The sequence below is a fragment of the Hemitrygon akajei genome, chromosome 3 (assembly GCF_048418815.1).
Source record: "Hemitrygon akajei chromosome 3, sHemAka1.3, whole genome shotgun sequence".
Classification (NCBI taxonomy): domain Eukaryota; kingdom Metazoa; phylum Chordata; class Chondrichthyes; order Myliobatiformes; family Dasyatidae; genus Hemitrygon; species Hemitrygon akajei.
The window spans coordinates 174815671-174833874 of record NC_133126.1 but is presented as its reverse complement, the minus strand read 5'-3'; the positions used below and the strand labels follow the sequence as shown (position 1 = coordinate 174833874).

The window sequence follows — 18204 nt, the reverse complement described above, 5'->3', positions numbered from 1 at the left end:
GGATTCCCTCAGCAGGGAATCCCCACTTCACAATAACAGTCAGGACCTGTGATTTATATGACAACTCTTTATCAGCTGCACAATTTTGTCCAGGTCAAGCAAACAGTCCAGTTATACAAAATAAATTCAACTCATATAGAGTATACCAGTAATTATAATCATGGCTTAATTTTTGGAACGTTAATACAAGAAATGAGAAGTTCTCTATTGATTTTCAGCAAGCACAAGTTCAGGTTTTATATAAGAAAGGCCACTCCAATTATGTGGCAGGGAAATTCTATTCACTGTACTTATCATGGAAATCCACGTCCTGTCAGCTTTATCAACAGTGGTTTCCAACAGCTTGATACATGTGAGATTCACCAGGATTAAAAAAAAAATGATGATGCAGAGCTTTCACGGTAGGAATTTTACTGTGCTAACTGCTGTAGGATGGATCTCCACGTTGAAACGGACAAAACCTTTTCAGGTATAGACGGATTGGATGAAGGGTTACTTCCTAGAGTGGAGAAAGTCTAGAACCAGGGATCACAGTCTCAGAACAAAAGTTTGATGTTTATGATGAAGAGGAGAAGAAAACTTTTCCATTTGAAAGTTGGTTAATCTTTGGATTTTCCACCTGGGAGGCTATGATTGTTTAATCATGGAGTTCATTCAAATAGAAGGACTAATTGGTTTCTGGATATAAAGAAAATTCAGGGATATGGGGTTAGTGAAGGAAAATGGAACTCAGGTAGAACAGCCATGATCTTGATGCAGAGGAGACTTATAGGACCAAAAGCCTATTTCATTTTCTATTAATTCTCCTCTTCATTGATGGTCCTTTGGAATTGAGGATAACTTTGAGATGTGGATGTTGCCCATGGACTTAATTGCTGGTCCATTATTAAAGAGATCACGTTGTATGCACAGACATCTCCTTCCTACTCATCTACCCATCACCTGACCTTCTTCATTACATTCCCCCTCTCTCCATTCCATACCTACTGTATGTCCTCCTTTCCTGCCTCCTCCCTCACCCTCTATCTCTCAGCCCCAACACCTCCCCTTTTATTTCCCTACCACTTTCCTTTCTCTCTCAATTCTCTTACCTTGCCCACACCAAGCCCTGGGTTCTACCTTCTCCCCACTCTTCACCAGCTGGCTGTGTGATGTCTCTCCCCTTCCCCCAAGTGAGGCCACCCTTGAAGAACCCCAGCTTGCATTCTTCAGGACTGCTTCCTGCAATCTCCCTCCCTCCCACTTGAATCCAGAAGCCCCACCACTCATAGACAACAGCTCAACCTAGGCCTCCCAATCCACAACTAGAAATCCTCAGGAGAACCTTCAGCAGTTCTGTCATTGGTGGTTCCTGATGTGAACTTTCCAATAGGCAAATGGTACTCGGGTTAGTAGGCAAAAGGGATGACATAGACATGGTGGGCCATATGCCTGGTTTCTATGCTGTACAACCGTGACGTGAGTAGAGGCATGCTGCAGGAGGTGAAAAAAGGCCAGCAATATCATGAAGAATCCCACCAACCTTGCTAATGGATGGATTGTCTCACTCCCATTAGGGAAGAGACTATGCACATCAGGACCAAAATACTGAAAAACAGCTACTTCCCCCAAGCCAACAGGCTGATCAACACCTCCACCCATTAACCCAGCCAGCCTCACTATATATGGTACACATCACCTAATGTCACTTTATGTACGTGCAGTCAGTCTATGTAGTAACTACTTGTACATTGTGTTTTATAGGATTGTTTTTTATATTAATATTTATATTGTTTTTTGATTGTGTCCTTTCTGCTTATTGTGTGTTTTTATGTTGCATTGGATTTGGAGTAACAACCGCTTTGGTCTTCCTTACACTTGTGTACTGAACAATGGCAGTAAACAATCTTGAATCTTTGAATGCTGAGTGTGAACACTTCGGGGCTTTCACCGTCACCAAGCACACGTCAAGCTTCGGGCGACCGCTGCATTGCCTCAGCAGTCTGTTCGTAATCCACGTCTTGTGCTTACCTTATCCACGCAATAGAATTAAGAGCTCACAAATACAGCTGCTACTTATCGCCACCGCACGACAGCTCAATAGCTGTGGCTCAGAGTGGTAACCTCATACCCGAATCAGAAACCTGTAACCTCAAGTAACACTTCAAAGGCTTAAGCATAACATTTAGATTGAAAGCCTAGTGCACTACCTGTATTGTCAAATGTATAATCTGTGAGTTGAAAAACTGATGACGCAAGCCAGATTGGAATAAAATATCCTATGTCACTATTTCGATGATGAACACAGGTGATCCTTCCCATGGCCTGACCAACATTGATTCCTCAAACAGTATTAAGAAAGGTCATTCAGAGATTATCGTTACTGTTGGGCTCGGTTGTGCATCTGTGATACAGCAGTGAATCTATTGTAAAGGTACTCCCTTCACTTAGAGATGTTCTGAGATGTTCAAAATGGGATATAAAATGTGCTACGTCCATGCAAGGTCCTTCAAATCTTGCTGGACCATCATAGTCCAGAGAGCTGATCTTTCATAAGGTTCAGAGTGAAGTACATGAAATCAGTCAATTGTTGCAGAATGCCACCTCTTATCACATGTGGATTGCCTCCGCCCAGCTAGAAGGTGGTACTTACGATAACACTGTTTTCCGTCAGCTCCCAGTTCAAATCCAGGGTTACAGAGACAGCTAAATGATCCCAGGATATTAATGCACCGATGAGCACACATTGCAATTCCTATGGTGCACTCATTGATGTCTGCAAAGAGAAAACAGTAAGGTACACATCATTCACAACAGCATTGCTAGCCACATGGGAAGATCACCAAAAAAATACACTAACAACTCTACGAAGCCCTTCAGTTCATCACATACTCTGTTAATTCCATTCCAAGTGCTAGATTTTCATTTTACAAATAACCTGGAAAAACGTAAATTGATCTTCAGAACTCTCTGATGATGACAGACTGTGCAAAGTTTTGTGGCTTCAAGATACTATCAACTTTTTCAAGGATTCCACGTCTATTGGTGAGATAAAGGTGAAAGGCATGAAAAATGATTGAAATCTAATATGGTCTTCTTCCGAGGAAAGATAAAATAAATAATGAAGAAGTGTTGAGCAGAATGTAACTTGATACATTTCTGTAGTATACGGAGGTGGGGGGGTGAATCAAAGAAGGCAATAAAAATCAGTGTCATAAATTAACTTTAGACCTCGACAGAGGAGTTTCCTGTAGATCATCATCATTATTCACTAGAAGAAGACAACTGAAGGCATGCCCTTGACCAAGAGAAAAATGGGCTGTTAAATTCTACCTTTATTTGACGAGTGCAAGGCGAAGAGCAGCCAGACCACTGATTCAGCAAATTCAAACAGCTGCTGCAGGAAGTGGTGATTTAAGGGGATGCTCGGGCCAATACAACTGTGGAATTTGTGCATTACTCTGAGGCTCTCAAAGACTAATCACGAAGTTTAAGTGACTCCTCACAACTCCCAATTCTTAATAAAAATGGAAGTGGTAATACAACCATGCAATAGATCTGTAAACATGAACAGACCACAGTGTAGCCACTGGTGAGCTTAGGATGCTGATGAGCTGCGGGTAAACATGGTGGCACAAGACACAATGAAGAGCTACCAGTTACTCCAATATGCATCTCCTATTGTGCAGGAAATAGTCAGGCAATATCTCTTCTAGTTTGCCATTCAACAGAAGAATTCAAGTTCCTTGGAAAAATTAGAACCTTCTCCATGGCAGAATAGTTGAGATTCTATTGAACCTACTCTGGATCCCTGTTTTGAAAGAACACATCTAACAATTGAACATTCCTTTCACCTAAGTGCAGGGAGCTGAGGGTTGATCATAAGCAGGTATATAAATTCATGAGGGGCATTGTGAATGCTCGCTGTCTTTTTTCCAAAGGTAGGGGAAACAGAAACTAAAGAGCAAAGATTAAGGTGAGAGGAGAAAGATTTAAAGTGTTCCAGAGGGGAAACTTTTTCAGAGTGCGGTGGGTATATAGAACAGGCTGCTAGAAGAAGTGACGGAGTTACAATTGCAAAGTTTTTGAAAAAACGTGGACAGGTGCATGTATTCAAAAGGTTGAAAGGGAATATGAACCAAATGCAGACAAATGGGACTAGATCAAGTAGACAACTTGGCATGGACGAGTTGTGTTAAAGACCCTGTTCCCTTCTGTATAACTCTATGACCAGATGACACAAACTCACTTAGCCAACAGAAAACGACAGTCAGGATCTTAAACCATGAATGTGAGGCACTGACTAAGTTGGGTCTAGAGTTTCATGGGATACTCTTACAAATTAAAAAAAAAGTGACATGAATAACATGCTTGTTGAGTTTTGTTCTGTGGAGAAAAGGAATAATGTCAGAGCAGCAGACTAAACCTGAGCTGAAGTTTAAGTTATTGGCTCTCCAAGATCACTAGGAACCACTGAATTTCCAACTCTAGCTTTATTATAGTCCAATGCTTACCTCAAAGTAATACACAGCAGCACAATTGAAACTGTAATGTCATAACACAAAGAAACCATAACTGTTATCAATTCAATAAATTGTTTTAAAGAACAAAGCACTCATTACTGTAATTGCTGAAAAATTAACTACAAGTTGCAAAATGAAAGATCACGGATTAAGGATTAACTTCAAATGTATTTGCTGTGGTGTACTAGGCAGGAAGTGGATGCAACCAAAAATACAACATTCAACAATTATAAAGAATAAAGAATTATATAAAAATAAAGTTAGAGGTTAAAGTACAGATATGGAATAAAATGTTCATAAATTTGAGATTTTACTGTTGGTTGCAATGGTACGGATGCTAACTGGGTTAACTTTGGAATTTGTTAAAAGTGAAGATCTAGTTGATGGTCCAAGCAGGGTTTGAATCACTCTCTGTGACCTTATTTTGCTATTATTCTGCATTTCCATACCTTCACAGTTCTTTCCATTCACCGACAGCCGGTATCCAGGATTGCATTCACACCGCACAGTTCCAGCTTCGTTGTGGCATATGTGGCTACAGCCACCATTTCTCTCACGACATGGATCTTTCACTAGTGATGATCAAAACAACAATCTCTAACCATGTTACTCAGCTCCCCAGAAGCTTACTTCAACATACAGAGAGACGGTATGCAGAAACATCCATGACTACCCACACCAGAATATATCAGGATAACAATGCTACTGTTCCATGATAAACCCAGCTTTGTCCGTCTAATTGAGGGTACAGATTGTTCATATGCTTATAGTATCAAATAGGGAATATTTTCACCTTTGTACTTACAGAGTGAGTAAGTATCTGCCTTGTCACATTACATACATTGGTCACCCAAAAATTTAAGTGTGAGTTCTCAGTACTTAGTCAACACCAGTAAGGCTGATGTTATTCTGATAAAATGCAAATAAGTCTCCTTCACCTCTTGAAGTTGATGCTTCCACAATAAACTGTAGATTCATAGATCTGGGTCCAACCGAAACAAAGGAAAGTAAATCTAGTTCTTAGCTGGGATGGCAGTGTACTTGGAGGAGGATATGAGGAAACAAGATGTGTCAATAAGTCACAGCTCCGTTTTTTTTTATTAGTTATCTCATAGTTGCTGGAAATTTCAGGCCATATGTCACAGTCATATCAAAAGCCATCTCCAGGGCTATTGACAATCATGAAGTATGGTATTTGGTTGCATGTTAGTCAAAGCTGGCCAGGATGAATTTCCACCGCGTCTGGTAGAAGATCGCTTGTTCATTGATTGCAGGGTTCTTATGTGACTCATAACTATCACAGTTAGCATTGCCTTCAAACCTTTTGCCTCAGTGCAAAGCTCAGGAATAAATATTATCTAAACATTTTCAAAGGTACAGGACTATGTAATGTCAGCAGTGTGCACACTGCCCCATCCCTGCTAGAATTACAACCATCCCACATTTATCTACTACATGCTCAAGGTGGATATCTGCATTGCTTACGTTCACAGTGTTTCCCATCTGCCGTCAGTCGGTAGTTCCATCGGCACTTGCACTGATAGTGGTTTTCACTGATCTGCACGCACTCATGTTCACAACCGCCATTGTTCATGGAACAGGAGTTGATAGCTAACAGGTTCCAAAAGAGAAGACAAAAATTTGGTAATCACACAAGACCCGAGAATTATCTAACCTTCAGGCAATATGACTGAGAATAATTAAACTTTCTTCTGTTTACAATGTCTGGACATCTCCTTTTGGGGCATTTAGACTTTATCCAGTCACCAGCCCACTCAGTGATGAGGAAAGAGGAACATTAGCCACTGCGGCACATGTGGCCCGTTTTATTCACTGCGATGCCTACCTTCTGTCCGAAGACTGTGGTCCAGGAGGGCACACAGGCTGTGCTACAGGAACTTTGCTGCCTTCTCCACCCTGATCCTCTGACAGGCAAGGGGGTCAGCAGAAGGAACAAAGAGCAACTTAGCTGACCCTTCTGAGCATGCATCCCGAAAACAAACTGGTAAATGAGCTCAGATAGTCGGAACTGCTCATTCCCAACTCAGTTAAATTGGCTCTGCCTGTTGTGGACTCAACTCCGATCAGAAAAGTAGTGTGGGTCATATTTTTTGTCTATCATGTACAGTAAATAGAGCAGCATGAGAGCTCAAGAGCCAGGGGATCTATTCTCCTGATTCCCATTTCAAAATGCTAAGAGCGTAAAAATCAATTCTATATGATTATTATTAAAAAATTGATGGGATCAAGGGATTCCAGAATAACTGCTTGCGTCAAAATTTAAAGAGGTTCAAAATACCACCATAAATGACTTCCCTTAAATGGTCACTGGAGACAAGGTGACTGTAAATGTGGATTCAACGTGCCTACATCATTACAGGCAGGAGTGATCCCACTAATCACAGGACCTCTTAACCTTTAGGTTTATCTGAAAGTTGGTCATCTTCTTGAAGACTTGAATATCCACTCAAAGTGGTCACGCTAAGGTGCAATCAAGGAGAAACTGCATCAAATAACAACAGTTTCACTTTAATGCCAGCTTTGTCTTTAATAAGTCTGACCTTTTAGCTTCAAAGTGCTGCTGGTTTAATGAGGTGGAAAATCCAGGATTTGCTCCCTCCCCACCCGACTGCCTGAGGTAAGGTTCCTTATTCTTCCTGCCCTCTGATTCCTTTCAAAAGAAAGGCTTTCCCAGCAAACACCATCTCCAACCTCCTGAATGGGAGGATAGACACCAATACTGCATTTTGCACCTGCCAGTCAAATTAACCCACGTCCATCAACAGTTGTAATAGGGATCAAAGCATTAGGGACTCTGCAAGTAAAACACAGAAAGTCCAAAAGGTATAAGTAGATCAAACCCAGGATTGCTCAGTTATGGTTTTGTCTTGAAGCTTATAGAGGCCTAACCTCATCTCCTATACGTGCTCCATGTGGATTGTTCAATACCGTAAGATGGCAGTGATTGGATTTCACTGGGACACACAATACGGCTCAGTTTTCTCAGTAGCTTCCCAGTAAAATGAATGGGTCACTCTGCACATTACAACTGGAAACCTTCAGCCTTTTGCGTTTAACTTCCACTGCTCTCAATTCAAGTTTTTGCACAGGATTCAGGGTTTTAACAGTGGTTTTCTCATGAAAAGCAACAGAAGACTTAAAACATGTTCAAAAGTTTAACATGCACAAGAATTAAAATGCTCACTCAGCAATCTTGCTGCCAGCAGGACAGAGGTAAATGTTGGTATAAGGTACTGATCTTTAATATATTACTGTCCTCGTTACCTTGCAGATTATAGCCTCACCATGGGCAAACAGTAGGTAGCAAAGTACTCAAGATACTAATGAAAGATTACCAAGCCTAGTTATATGGAAAAAGTAATTGTAGACCTTGATAACAGCCAGCAGGACAGCATCATGGTGACTGATGAACTGCCATTAGAAATTAGTAGTAGGGTTGAGTTGAGAAATCATTGGTAAAGTTTGAAAATTTAAGGGAATCTGGCACCTGCTTTTTATACAGGAGTCATGCATAAATATCACGCTATATATCTGCTGAAGTGGTATGGCCCCAGAGGACTGGAAGAAGCAAATGTCACTCCACTCTTTAAGAAGGGAGGAAGACAGAAAAAAATAGAAATTATAGGCCAGTTAGCCTAACCTCAGTGGTTGGGAAAGTGTTGGAGTCTATTATTAAATATGAGGTTTCGAGGTACTTGGAGACTAATGATAAAATAAGTCAGAGTCAGCATGGTTTCTGTAAAGGGAAATCTTGCCTGACAAACCTGTTAGACTTCTTTGAGGAAGTAACAAGCAGGGTGGACAAAGGAGAGGCAGTGGATGCCGCTTACTTGGATTTTTCAAAAGGCATTGGATAAGGTGCTACACATGAGGTTGCTTAACAAGATAAAATCCTAAGGCGATACAGGATAGATACTGGCATAGATAGTGGAATGGCCGAAAGACAGGAGGCAGTGAGTAGGAATAAAAGGGGGCTTTTCTGGTTGGCTGCCAGTGACTAGTGGTGTTCCTCAGGGGTCAGTATTGGAACTGCTACTTTTAACATTGTTTATCAATGATTTAGTTAATGGATTTGATGGCTTTGTGGCAAAGTTTGTGGATGATACAAAGGTAGGTGGAGGGGTAGGCTGTGTTGAGGAAGCAATGTGATTGCAGCAGGATTTAGACAAATTGGAAGAATGGGCAAAAAAATACAGTGTTGGAAAATGTATGATAATGCATTTTGGTAAAAGGAGCAATAGTGTAGACTATTATTTAAATAGGGAGAAGGTTCAACTATCAGAGGTGCAGAGGGACTTGTGTGCAAGATGCCAGAAGGCGAATTTACAGATTGAGTCTGTAGTAAAGAAGGCAAATGCAATGTTGGCATTTATTTCAAGGGGAATAGAATATAAAAGCAATGAGATAATGCTGAGCCTTTATAAGACTCTTGTCAGGCTGCACTTGGAGTATTGTCAACAGTTTTGGGCCCTGCATCTTAGAAAGAATGTGTTGTCGTTGGAGAGAGTGCCAAAGAGGTTTACGAGGATGATTGAAGGAATGAAGGGGTTAACACATGAGGAGCATTTGGCAGCTTTGGGTCTGTACTCACTGAAATTTAGAAGAATGTGAGGGGATCTCATTGAAACCTACTGAATGTTGAAAGGGCTGGATAGGATGGATGTGGAGAGGATGTTTCCTATGGTGAGAGCATCCAGAATCAGAGGGCACAGCCTCAAAATTGAGAGGTGACCCTTTAGAACAGAGATAAGGAGGGATTTTTTTAGCCAGAGAGAAGTAAATCTGTGGAATGCTCTGCCACAGACTGTGGTGGAAGCCAGTTTAAGGCATTATTTGATCATTTTCTGATCAGTCAGAGCATCAAAGAATATGGCGAGAAGGCAGGTATATGGGGTTGAGTGGGATCCAGGATCAGCCCTGATGGAATGGCGGAGCAGACTCAATGGGCTGAATGGCCTAATTCTGCTCCTATGTCTTAAGACCATAAGTGCTTAGTTCTGCTTCTAGTTTAAGTCTTGGCCGGTGGACCAGTACTTCTGATTGCATTCACCTTAGTGTAAGTGCCACTTCCCCATTATTGTCTGTGCACACGGTGATGTCAACAATGTTCATTATGTCCGTTTTGACAAAAATTGGAGCAAACATTCAAACCGATGGCATTCAATTTTCATTGTCAATCAGTAATAGGAACCATGCATGAATAATAGGGCCCCAGATGGATATTGATTTAACGGTGACCACACCAGCATTTCAATTATAATTTTCACCACCCCACAAGGAACTGAACTTTAGACCACAAGTTTTCCAGCACTATGAACCTCACTGAAATAGGCTGCTATCCATGCCCCCAATAACCCAGCTCCTTGCAGTGGTTTAGGTCCATGAGCACTGCACCACTTCACAACACATGGGATGTCTCGGGGGGGGGGGGGTTCTAGGGTGACATTTCCTCCCTTTTCCCCAACTCCACCTCCTCCTTTCTCCTGGCTTCCTTCTCGCATCCACTTCAATTATCCCTTGCTTCAATGACATCTTTCTGGCTCGATCGGACAGGACAATTTGACTGAGAAGATACAAGTAATGCAACAGCCATGAGCTCCATAAACAAGTGCTACTGCATCATTCTGTTGCTTCTTCGTAAGAAGGAAGCACAATAACAATTTCTTGACCTTTTTCGGTGTGCCACAGTTTGATGTTAATAACCATTTAGTGCACCAAAAATGGGTAAAATCCATTTTCTAGGCTAGGCTCCTCAAACTTGTCATATATGTGAGATGATATTTCACAGGAAAAGGATTCTATTGTTGTTGGTAATTACAAGAAATCTGCCAGTTGTTAAGATGTAACAAGAAATCACTGCTTCTGGTGAGTGATAAGCATTCATATGAAAGATGACCACTTTAGAATTTAATACCTTTAAACCAGTATGTGTGCCTTTGCTGTAGGAATGGTTTAATCACAAAAACTTTCAAACATCCTGCCATAATCTCCTACAAAGTGATACCAATGCCATTGAGAGGAAAATCCTACAAAAGATAGTGGATTTAGCCCAGTACGTCACGGGTAACACCCTCCCAACCACTGAGCACATCTACATGAAACACTGCCATAGGAAAGCAGCATCCATCGTCAGAGATCCTCACCATCCAGGCCAAGTTCTTTTCTCGCTGCTGCCATCAGGTAGAAGGTACAAAAGCCTCAGGACATGTACCACTAGATTCAGGGACAATTACTACCCCACAGCCACCCGGCTCTTGAACAAAGGGGATAAATACACTCATTTGCCCATCCATCATTTTAACGTTGTATCTTGTTATCTCATGTTCTCATTATGCTATTTATTTATATCTGCATTTACGTTGCTTGTTGTCTTCTGCACTCTAGTTAATCTTTCACTGATCCCTTTGTAGTTACTATTCTATAGATTTGTTGAGTATGCCTGCAGGAAGATGAATCGCAGGATTCAATATGGTAACATCTAAGTACTTTGATTATAAATTTACTTTGAACTTTTCTACACTCTTGAAATGCATCAGATATCTCTATTGTAATTTTTTTCTGTTTTCTTTACATTTTTCCCAAAACGAATAAAGTTTAAAGTGTTTCTTCTCCTCTACCAGTATCATAGACCAGATACTGCCAAGTGGAAAGACTTCAGAGCAAATAGCAAGTAGACAGTCAGTCTGATTCCTACATGTGAAAAAGGAGTTACAACAGTTCACTTTGCCAGTCAAACTTACTGATGCACGTGCGACCATCTGCATGGATCTTGTAGCCGGACTCGCATTCACAGTAGAAAGAGCTCTTGGTGTTGACACAACTTTGTTGGCAGCCTCCATTAACCACAGAACATTCATCAACATCTACAAAGGGAAAAGAAAACAAATTCAGGCATAGACAAAGTTAATTAATGACTATTGAATAAAAAAGTAGTGTACTAAATGTAAATAAACTTATAAAATAACTGGTAGCCATCTGTAAAGCTTTAAGAAACTAACAAAATGGTCACTACTCAATAGTGTCACTGTCCACATTGAAGACAGAACAAATCAGAAGGAAGTTGTGCACACATTGATTTTAGAAGCATTCGTGATGGCTTTTGTGTGTAATTGGAACATAAAACCTGTTTTGTATACATTATATTCTACTCGTGATTATCCTGTTGATCAGTGACCATTGGAAAATGGGGCATTTCTGGGCTTGCTTCACCTCAACACATTGTCCAGTGTCTGACATGCATCTACTGGCATTGATCAATGTGCAGCAACTATTTCCAATGTTGCCAAAAGGAATTGAAGCTTAAACGTATTGACCTACAACTTTCCTTTCCGCTCACTGTAAAACAAGGAAAAAAACCATGGTGAGTTGTCAATAGAATGCAAATAAAAGATCCCCACTGGTACTTCAAAGCTTTGCCCGTAACGTCCACTAGGCTCTGCACTCTGCACCACATTTGTCCACAAGTATCACTGACAAAGGTTAGAGCTAATAGCTCATGTTTTTTTATGGCAAAAAAGGAGACCATTCTGCCCATTGAGTGTATGCCAGAGTCCCCTAGGGGAGGCATAAGCAATCACAAGGAGAACCTGCAAATTCCACACCAGCATTCTTGGAGGTTCAATGGAAATCTAGATCACTGGAGGTGTGAAAAAGCAGCACTCCCTGTAGTAACACTGTGCTGCTCCTAAACGCAAGATGCTGCATTCATTGCCCCTTGATGTGCCCACACCTCAGAGTGCCTTTGGGAGCATTTATTGAGCCTCATACAAAGAGACACAGAGGAAAATGATGTATCCTCCACTCATATGACTATTTGCCTTCTTCTTCACAGCATCTTTTTATGCCACCACATTGTGAAAGTCATGAACAACGTTCCTTCAGATTATTCACCTACTTCCCAACTACCTCCAGACACCAGGTGTGGACACTGGACCAATAAGTGAACCAAAAGATAGGTGAGCTCCAGTTTTGAGACATTACAAAGCAGTTAGCTACAGACCTTGAAATAATCCACCACCTCTTCCTGTTATCAGAAAACTATGTAATGCAGAGACAGATTACAAGGATGCATGGCTTCAAGGTGCACTAAGCAAAACATTTGAATACACTTAATTTCAAAAGTATTAGATTGTCGATTTAAAGTCATCTGCAAGGAGAGTGGGAGAGAAATGCATCCCAAGATTAGTAGTTCTAAATGTGCAGTTATACAAGCATCTTTGTAATAAAATCCACTTCCAAATTTTTATTCAATTGACTTCAGATGGGTCTGAATTTTGAAAGCAGAGTACAATACACAGACATTACCATATTGCACATTTACTCCTATTGATCCATGTACAGATTTGCGTTCCTGTTATGCAGGCCATTTAAAAGCCAGAACACATCACCAATCAAGCTAAGTGCATTGTAGAGGAAATTGTAGGCATCTGTAAACTTAATCTAAGTTCATTGTAGTGTTTTTCCATTAAAAAGTGAACCTTAACTTCATGGCTTAAATGCAGATTTCAAGTATTTATATGCGGAATCAGTGAGTATGCATTAAATCCAAACTCACAGTTCTGCACAGTGTAGTACTGCTTATTACAGTTCAGAACTCAGGAAAACTGTATAAATAGCAGAGGATGGTTTGTGAGCATATTTATAAGAAAATGAGAGATAAGGCAGGAGCCAGTTAGTAGTCTTGACACATCTTCTACAGTACTATGCAAAGTCTTAGGCACATGTATATAGTTAGGGTGCCTAAGACTTTTGCACAGTACGATAGCATTTTTATGTATTGCACTGTACAGCTGCCACAAAAAAAATTCATGACATATGTGAGTGATGATAAACGTGATTCTGATATGGGTCTCTCGTGAACTGAGAAAGGGAAGAAGGCAGGCAGGGGGAATCAAGGTTAGGAAAAGGGGAAGGGAGTGGTGAGCAAACAAGAAGCAGCAGAGAGATATTCTATAATGATCAATAAAACCTGGATGTGCCTGCACCCAAGCCAACCACCATCCATCCCCGGCACTTCTTCTCTGCCACCTGTCCCACACACCTCCCGTGTCATTCCACCCTGTCATTCCCAACATCCTTTGCTCCCACCTGATTTACAACTCACTCTGCTCTCCATGTTGATAAATACACCACTGTGCAGAAGTCTTAGGCTCCAGTGTGTGTAAAACAATGAGCATTGAAGCCTACGTCATCAAGAACCAACTAAGATGGTGAGGTCATGTGCTTCGGATGAAAGACGGACGTCTGCAGAAACAAATCTTCTACTCCCAGCTTAAAGAATGCAAACGTAAAAGAGGGGGACAACAGAAGAGATTCAAAGATGTCTTAAAAGCCAGCATGAAGAGATGTAACATTGACATCAACAATTGGGAAACCAATGCCAAGGACAGGAAACTCTGGCAAACCATCACCCAAGCAGGAACAGCAACTTTCGAAGCCAACAGATGTGCAGAGTTAGAAGAAAAGAGAAGAAAATGGAAAGAGAGGCAGCAACAGCCAAAGCCCGATCTGCCATCTGGAACTACCTGTGCTGAATGCAGAAGAACTTTCAAAGCCAAGATTGGACTCATCAGCCACTTGAGAGCCCAAGAATAGATCAACAGAATGAAGACCATCATCTTCAACCTATACACACACACACACACACATATGCACTTAAGACTTTTGCACAGTATTGTTCAGCTCCATTATCCTATGTCAAATGCAGAAATAGCAAATATGAGGGAACATAGCTTTAATGTGATAGAGGGAAACTTTAAAGGATGTGTGTAGGGTAAGTTTTCATTTTTCCAGGGATTCACAGGTACTGGGAACTTGCTGCCAGTGGTAGTGGTGAAAACAAGTGTGACAGTGTCATTTAAGAAACGTTTTTGACAGACATGTTAACATGCAGGGAATGGAAGGATATGGATCATGTACAGACAGTAGGGATTTCATTTAATTTGCCATAATTGCAGCATAGACTAGGTGGGCTGAAAGGCCTGTTCCCTTGACATACTAATTGGTGATTCTATGTTCTATAGCCATCTCCCTTTATTCCATGTCCTCGAAGAGCTGCAGTTGTTAAGCTCAACCATCCCCGTTTTGGATGAGTCAGGGTAGAGAATTCCAAAGATTCACCAGCCTCACAGTGAAATAATTTCACCTCATCCCTGAGGATAGAGCTGTGGGTGTTGTCTACATGAATTTTAGTAAGGCATTTGACAAGACCCCACGTGATAGGCTCATTCAAATGATTGTGTTGCATGGTATCCATGTTCAGTTGCCATTTGAATTCAGAATTGGCTTGTCATAGTTAACAGTAGATAGCGGTCAATAGTTGATGGGACTTCTTTCGACCGGAGGTCCGTGACATGGTGTTTAGCAGGGATCCATACTGTGATCTCTTCTGTTTGTGTTAAATACACTGTTTGTGATAAGTGGCCATTGAATGTACGTTCATGGTCTTCTGAAACCCATCCACTTTAAGGTTCAGTGTGTTGTGCATTCAGAGAACTTCATCTACACAGCACTGTTGTACTGCATGATTTTTTGAGTTACTGTCATTTTCCTGTCAGCTTGAACCAGTCTGGCCATTCTCCTCAAAACTCTCTCATTAACAAGGCACTTTTGCCCACAGAATTCCAGTGCACTGGATGTTTTTTGTTTTTCGCTCCATTCTCTATAAACTCTAGTGACTGTTGTGCATGAAAATCCCAGTCAGTAGTTCTGAGATACTCAAACCACACTGTCCAGCACCACCAATCATTCCACCACGGTCAAAGTCACTTCAGTCACATTTCTTCCCCACCCTGATGTTTGGTCTAAACAACAAGTGAACCTCTTGACCTCTGCATGTTTTTATGCACTGCGTTGCTGCCAAATGATTGGCTAATTAGATGTTTCCATTAGTGAGCAGGTATAAACATGCACCTAATAAAGTGGCCACTGAGTATACGTCACAAAGGAGTGGCATGGTAGCAAGCGGTTAGCGCAGTGCTTTACAGTACCAGTGACTCAGGTTCAGTTCTCATCACTGCCTGTAAGCATGTTTTCCCTGTGACTGCTTGGGTTTCCCCGGGGTGCTCTGGTCTCCTCCCACAGTCAAAAGATGGACTGTTTCATAGGTTAATTAGACATTGTAAGTTGTCCCATGATTAGGCTAAGATTAAATTGGCTTTGTTGCAAAGTTTGCAGACGATATGAAGGTAGGTTGTGGGGAAGGTAGCTTTGAGGAAGTAAAGAGGCTACAGAAGGACTTAGACAGATTAGGAGAGTGGGCAAAGAAGCGGCAAATGGGTAATAGTCTTGGGAAGTGGAAGGTCATGAACTTTGGTAGAAGAAATGAAAGAGTTAACTATTTTCGAAATGGAGAGAAAATACAAAAATCTGAGACAAAAAGGGATTTATGAGCCCTTGTTTAAGAAACATAGAAATATAGAAGCATAGAAAACATAAAGCACAATTTAGGCCCTTCAGCCCACGATGCTGTGATGAACATGTAGTTATTTTAGAAATTACCTAGGGTTACCCACAGCCCTCTATTATTCTAAGCTCCATGTACCTATCCAGGAGTGTCTGAAAAGACCCTATCTTATCAGCATCCACCACCATTGCTGGCAGCCCATTCCATGCCCTCACCACCCTCTGTGTAAAAAACTTACCCCTGACATCTTCTCTGTAAGTACTTCCAAGCACTTTAAAACTGTGCCCTCTCATGTTAGCCATTTCAGCCCTGGGAAAAAGCCTCTGAATATCTACATGATCAATACCTGTCATCATCTTATACATCTCTATCAGGTCACCGCTCATCTTCCGTCGCTCCAAGGAGAAAAGGCCGAGTTCACTCAACCCATTTTCATAGGGCATGCAGCCCAATCAAGGCAACATCCTTGTAAATCTCCACTGCACCATTTCTATAGTTTCCACATCCTTCCTGTAGTGAGGTGACCAGAACTGAGCACAGTACTCCAAGTAGGGTCTGACCAGTGTCCTATACAGCTGTGACATTACCTCTCAGCTCTTAAACTCAATTCCATGGTTAATGAAGGCCAATACACTGTACGCCTTCTTAACCACAGAGTCAACCTGAGCAGCAGCTTTGAGCGTCCTATGGAGTCCGACCCCAAGATTCTTCTGATCCTCCACACTGGCAAGTGTTTTACCATTAATTTTATATTCTGCCATCATATCTAACCTACCAAAATGAACCACCTCACACTTAGCTGGGTTGAACTCCATCTGCCACTACTCAGCCCAGTTTTGCATCCTATCGATGTCCTGCTGTAACCTCTGACAGCCCTCTGCACTATCTACAGCACCCCAACCTTTGTGCCATCAGCAAATTTACTACCCCATCCCTCCACTTACTCATCCTGGTCATTTATAAAAATCACGAAGAGAAGTGGTCCCGGAACAGATCCCTGAGGCATACCACTCAGCACCAACCTCCATGCAGAACCACTCTTTGCCTTCTGTGGGCAAGCCAATTCTGGATCCATAAAGCAAGGTCCCCTTGGATCCCATGCCTCCTTACATTCCCAATAAGCTTTGCATGGGGTACCTTATCAAATGCCTTGCTGAAATCCATGTACACTACATCTACTACTCCACCTTCATCAATGTGTTTAGTCACATCCTCAAAAAATTCAATCAGGCTCATAAGGCATGATCTGCCTTTGACAAAGCCATGCTGACTATTCCTAACCATATCATGCCTCCCCAAAAGTTCATAAATCCTGCCTCTCAGGATCTTCTCCATCAACTTACCAACCACTGAAGTAAGACTTACTGTTCTATAATTTCCTGGACTATATCTACTCCCTTTTTTGAATAAGGGAACAACATCTGCAACCCTCCAATCCTCCGGAACCTCCCCTGTAACCATTGATGATGCAAAGATCATTGCCAGGGGCTCAGCAATCTCCTCCCTCACCTCCCACAGTAGCCTGGGATATATCACATTAAGTCCTGGCGACTTATCCAACTTGATGTTTTCCAAAAGCTCAAGCACATCCTCTTTCTTAATGTCTATATGCTTAAGCTTTTCAGTCCGCTGTAGTCATCCCTACAATCGCCAAGGTCCTTTTCCGTAGTGAATACTGAAGCAAAGCATTCATTAAGTACTTTCTCTATCTCCTCCGGTTCCATACACACTTTTCCACTGTCACACTTGATTGGTGCTATTATCTCACATCTTATCCTCTTGCACTTCACATACTTGTAGAATGCCTTGGGGTTTTCCTTAATCCTGCTCGCCAAAGCCTTCTCAAGGCCCCTTCTGGCTCTCCTAATTTAATTCTTAAGTTCCTTCCTAATAGCCTTATAATTTTCTAGATCTCTATCATTACTTAGTTTCTTGAACCTTTCATAAGCTTTTCTTTCCTTCTTGACTAGATTTTCAACAGCCTTTGTACATCATGGTTCCTGTACCCTACCATTCTTTCGCTGTCTCATTGGAACATATCTATGCAGAACTCCATGCAAGTATCCCAAGAACATTTGCCATATTTCTGCTGTACATTTCCCTGAGAACATCTGTTCCCAATTTATTCTTCCAAGTTCCTGCCTGATAGCTTTATATTTCCCCTTACTCCAATTAAATATTTTCCTAACTTGTCTGTTCCTAACCCTCTCCAATGCTATGGTAAGGGAGATAGAATTGTGATCACTATCTCCAAAATGCTCTCCCACTTAGAGATCT

General features: G+C 41.4%; 1 protein-coding gene across 1 annotated transcript in view; it reads right to left on the bottom strand.

Moving 5' to 3' along the window:
- Positions 1-18204, bottom strand: part of LOC140725651 (uncharacterized) — a 431629-nt gene that overhangs the window by 117190 nt on the left and 296235 nt on the right. Inside the window, exons 6-9 of the mRNA XM_073041401.1 lie at positions 11264-11386; positions 5988-6113; positions 4952-5074; positions 2633-2755 (exon numbers count right to left, since the gene is read on the bottom strand). Coding sequence (XP_072897502.1) covers positions 2633-2755; positions 4952-5074; positions 5988-6113; positions 11264-11386 — 495 coding nt within the window. The remainder of the gene's footprint in view (positions 1-2632; positions 2756-4951; positions 5075-5987; positions 6114-11263; positions 11387-18204) is intronic.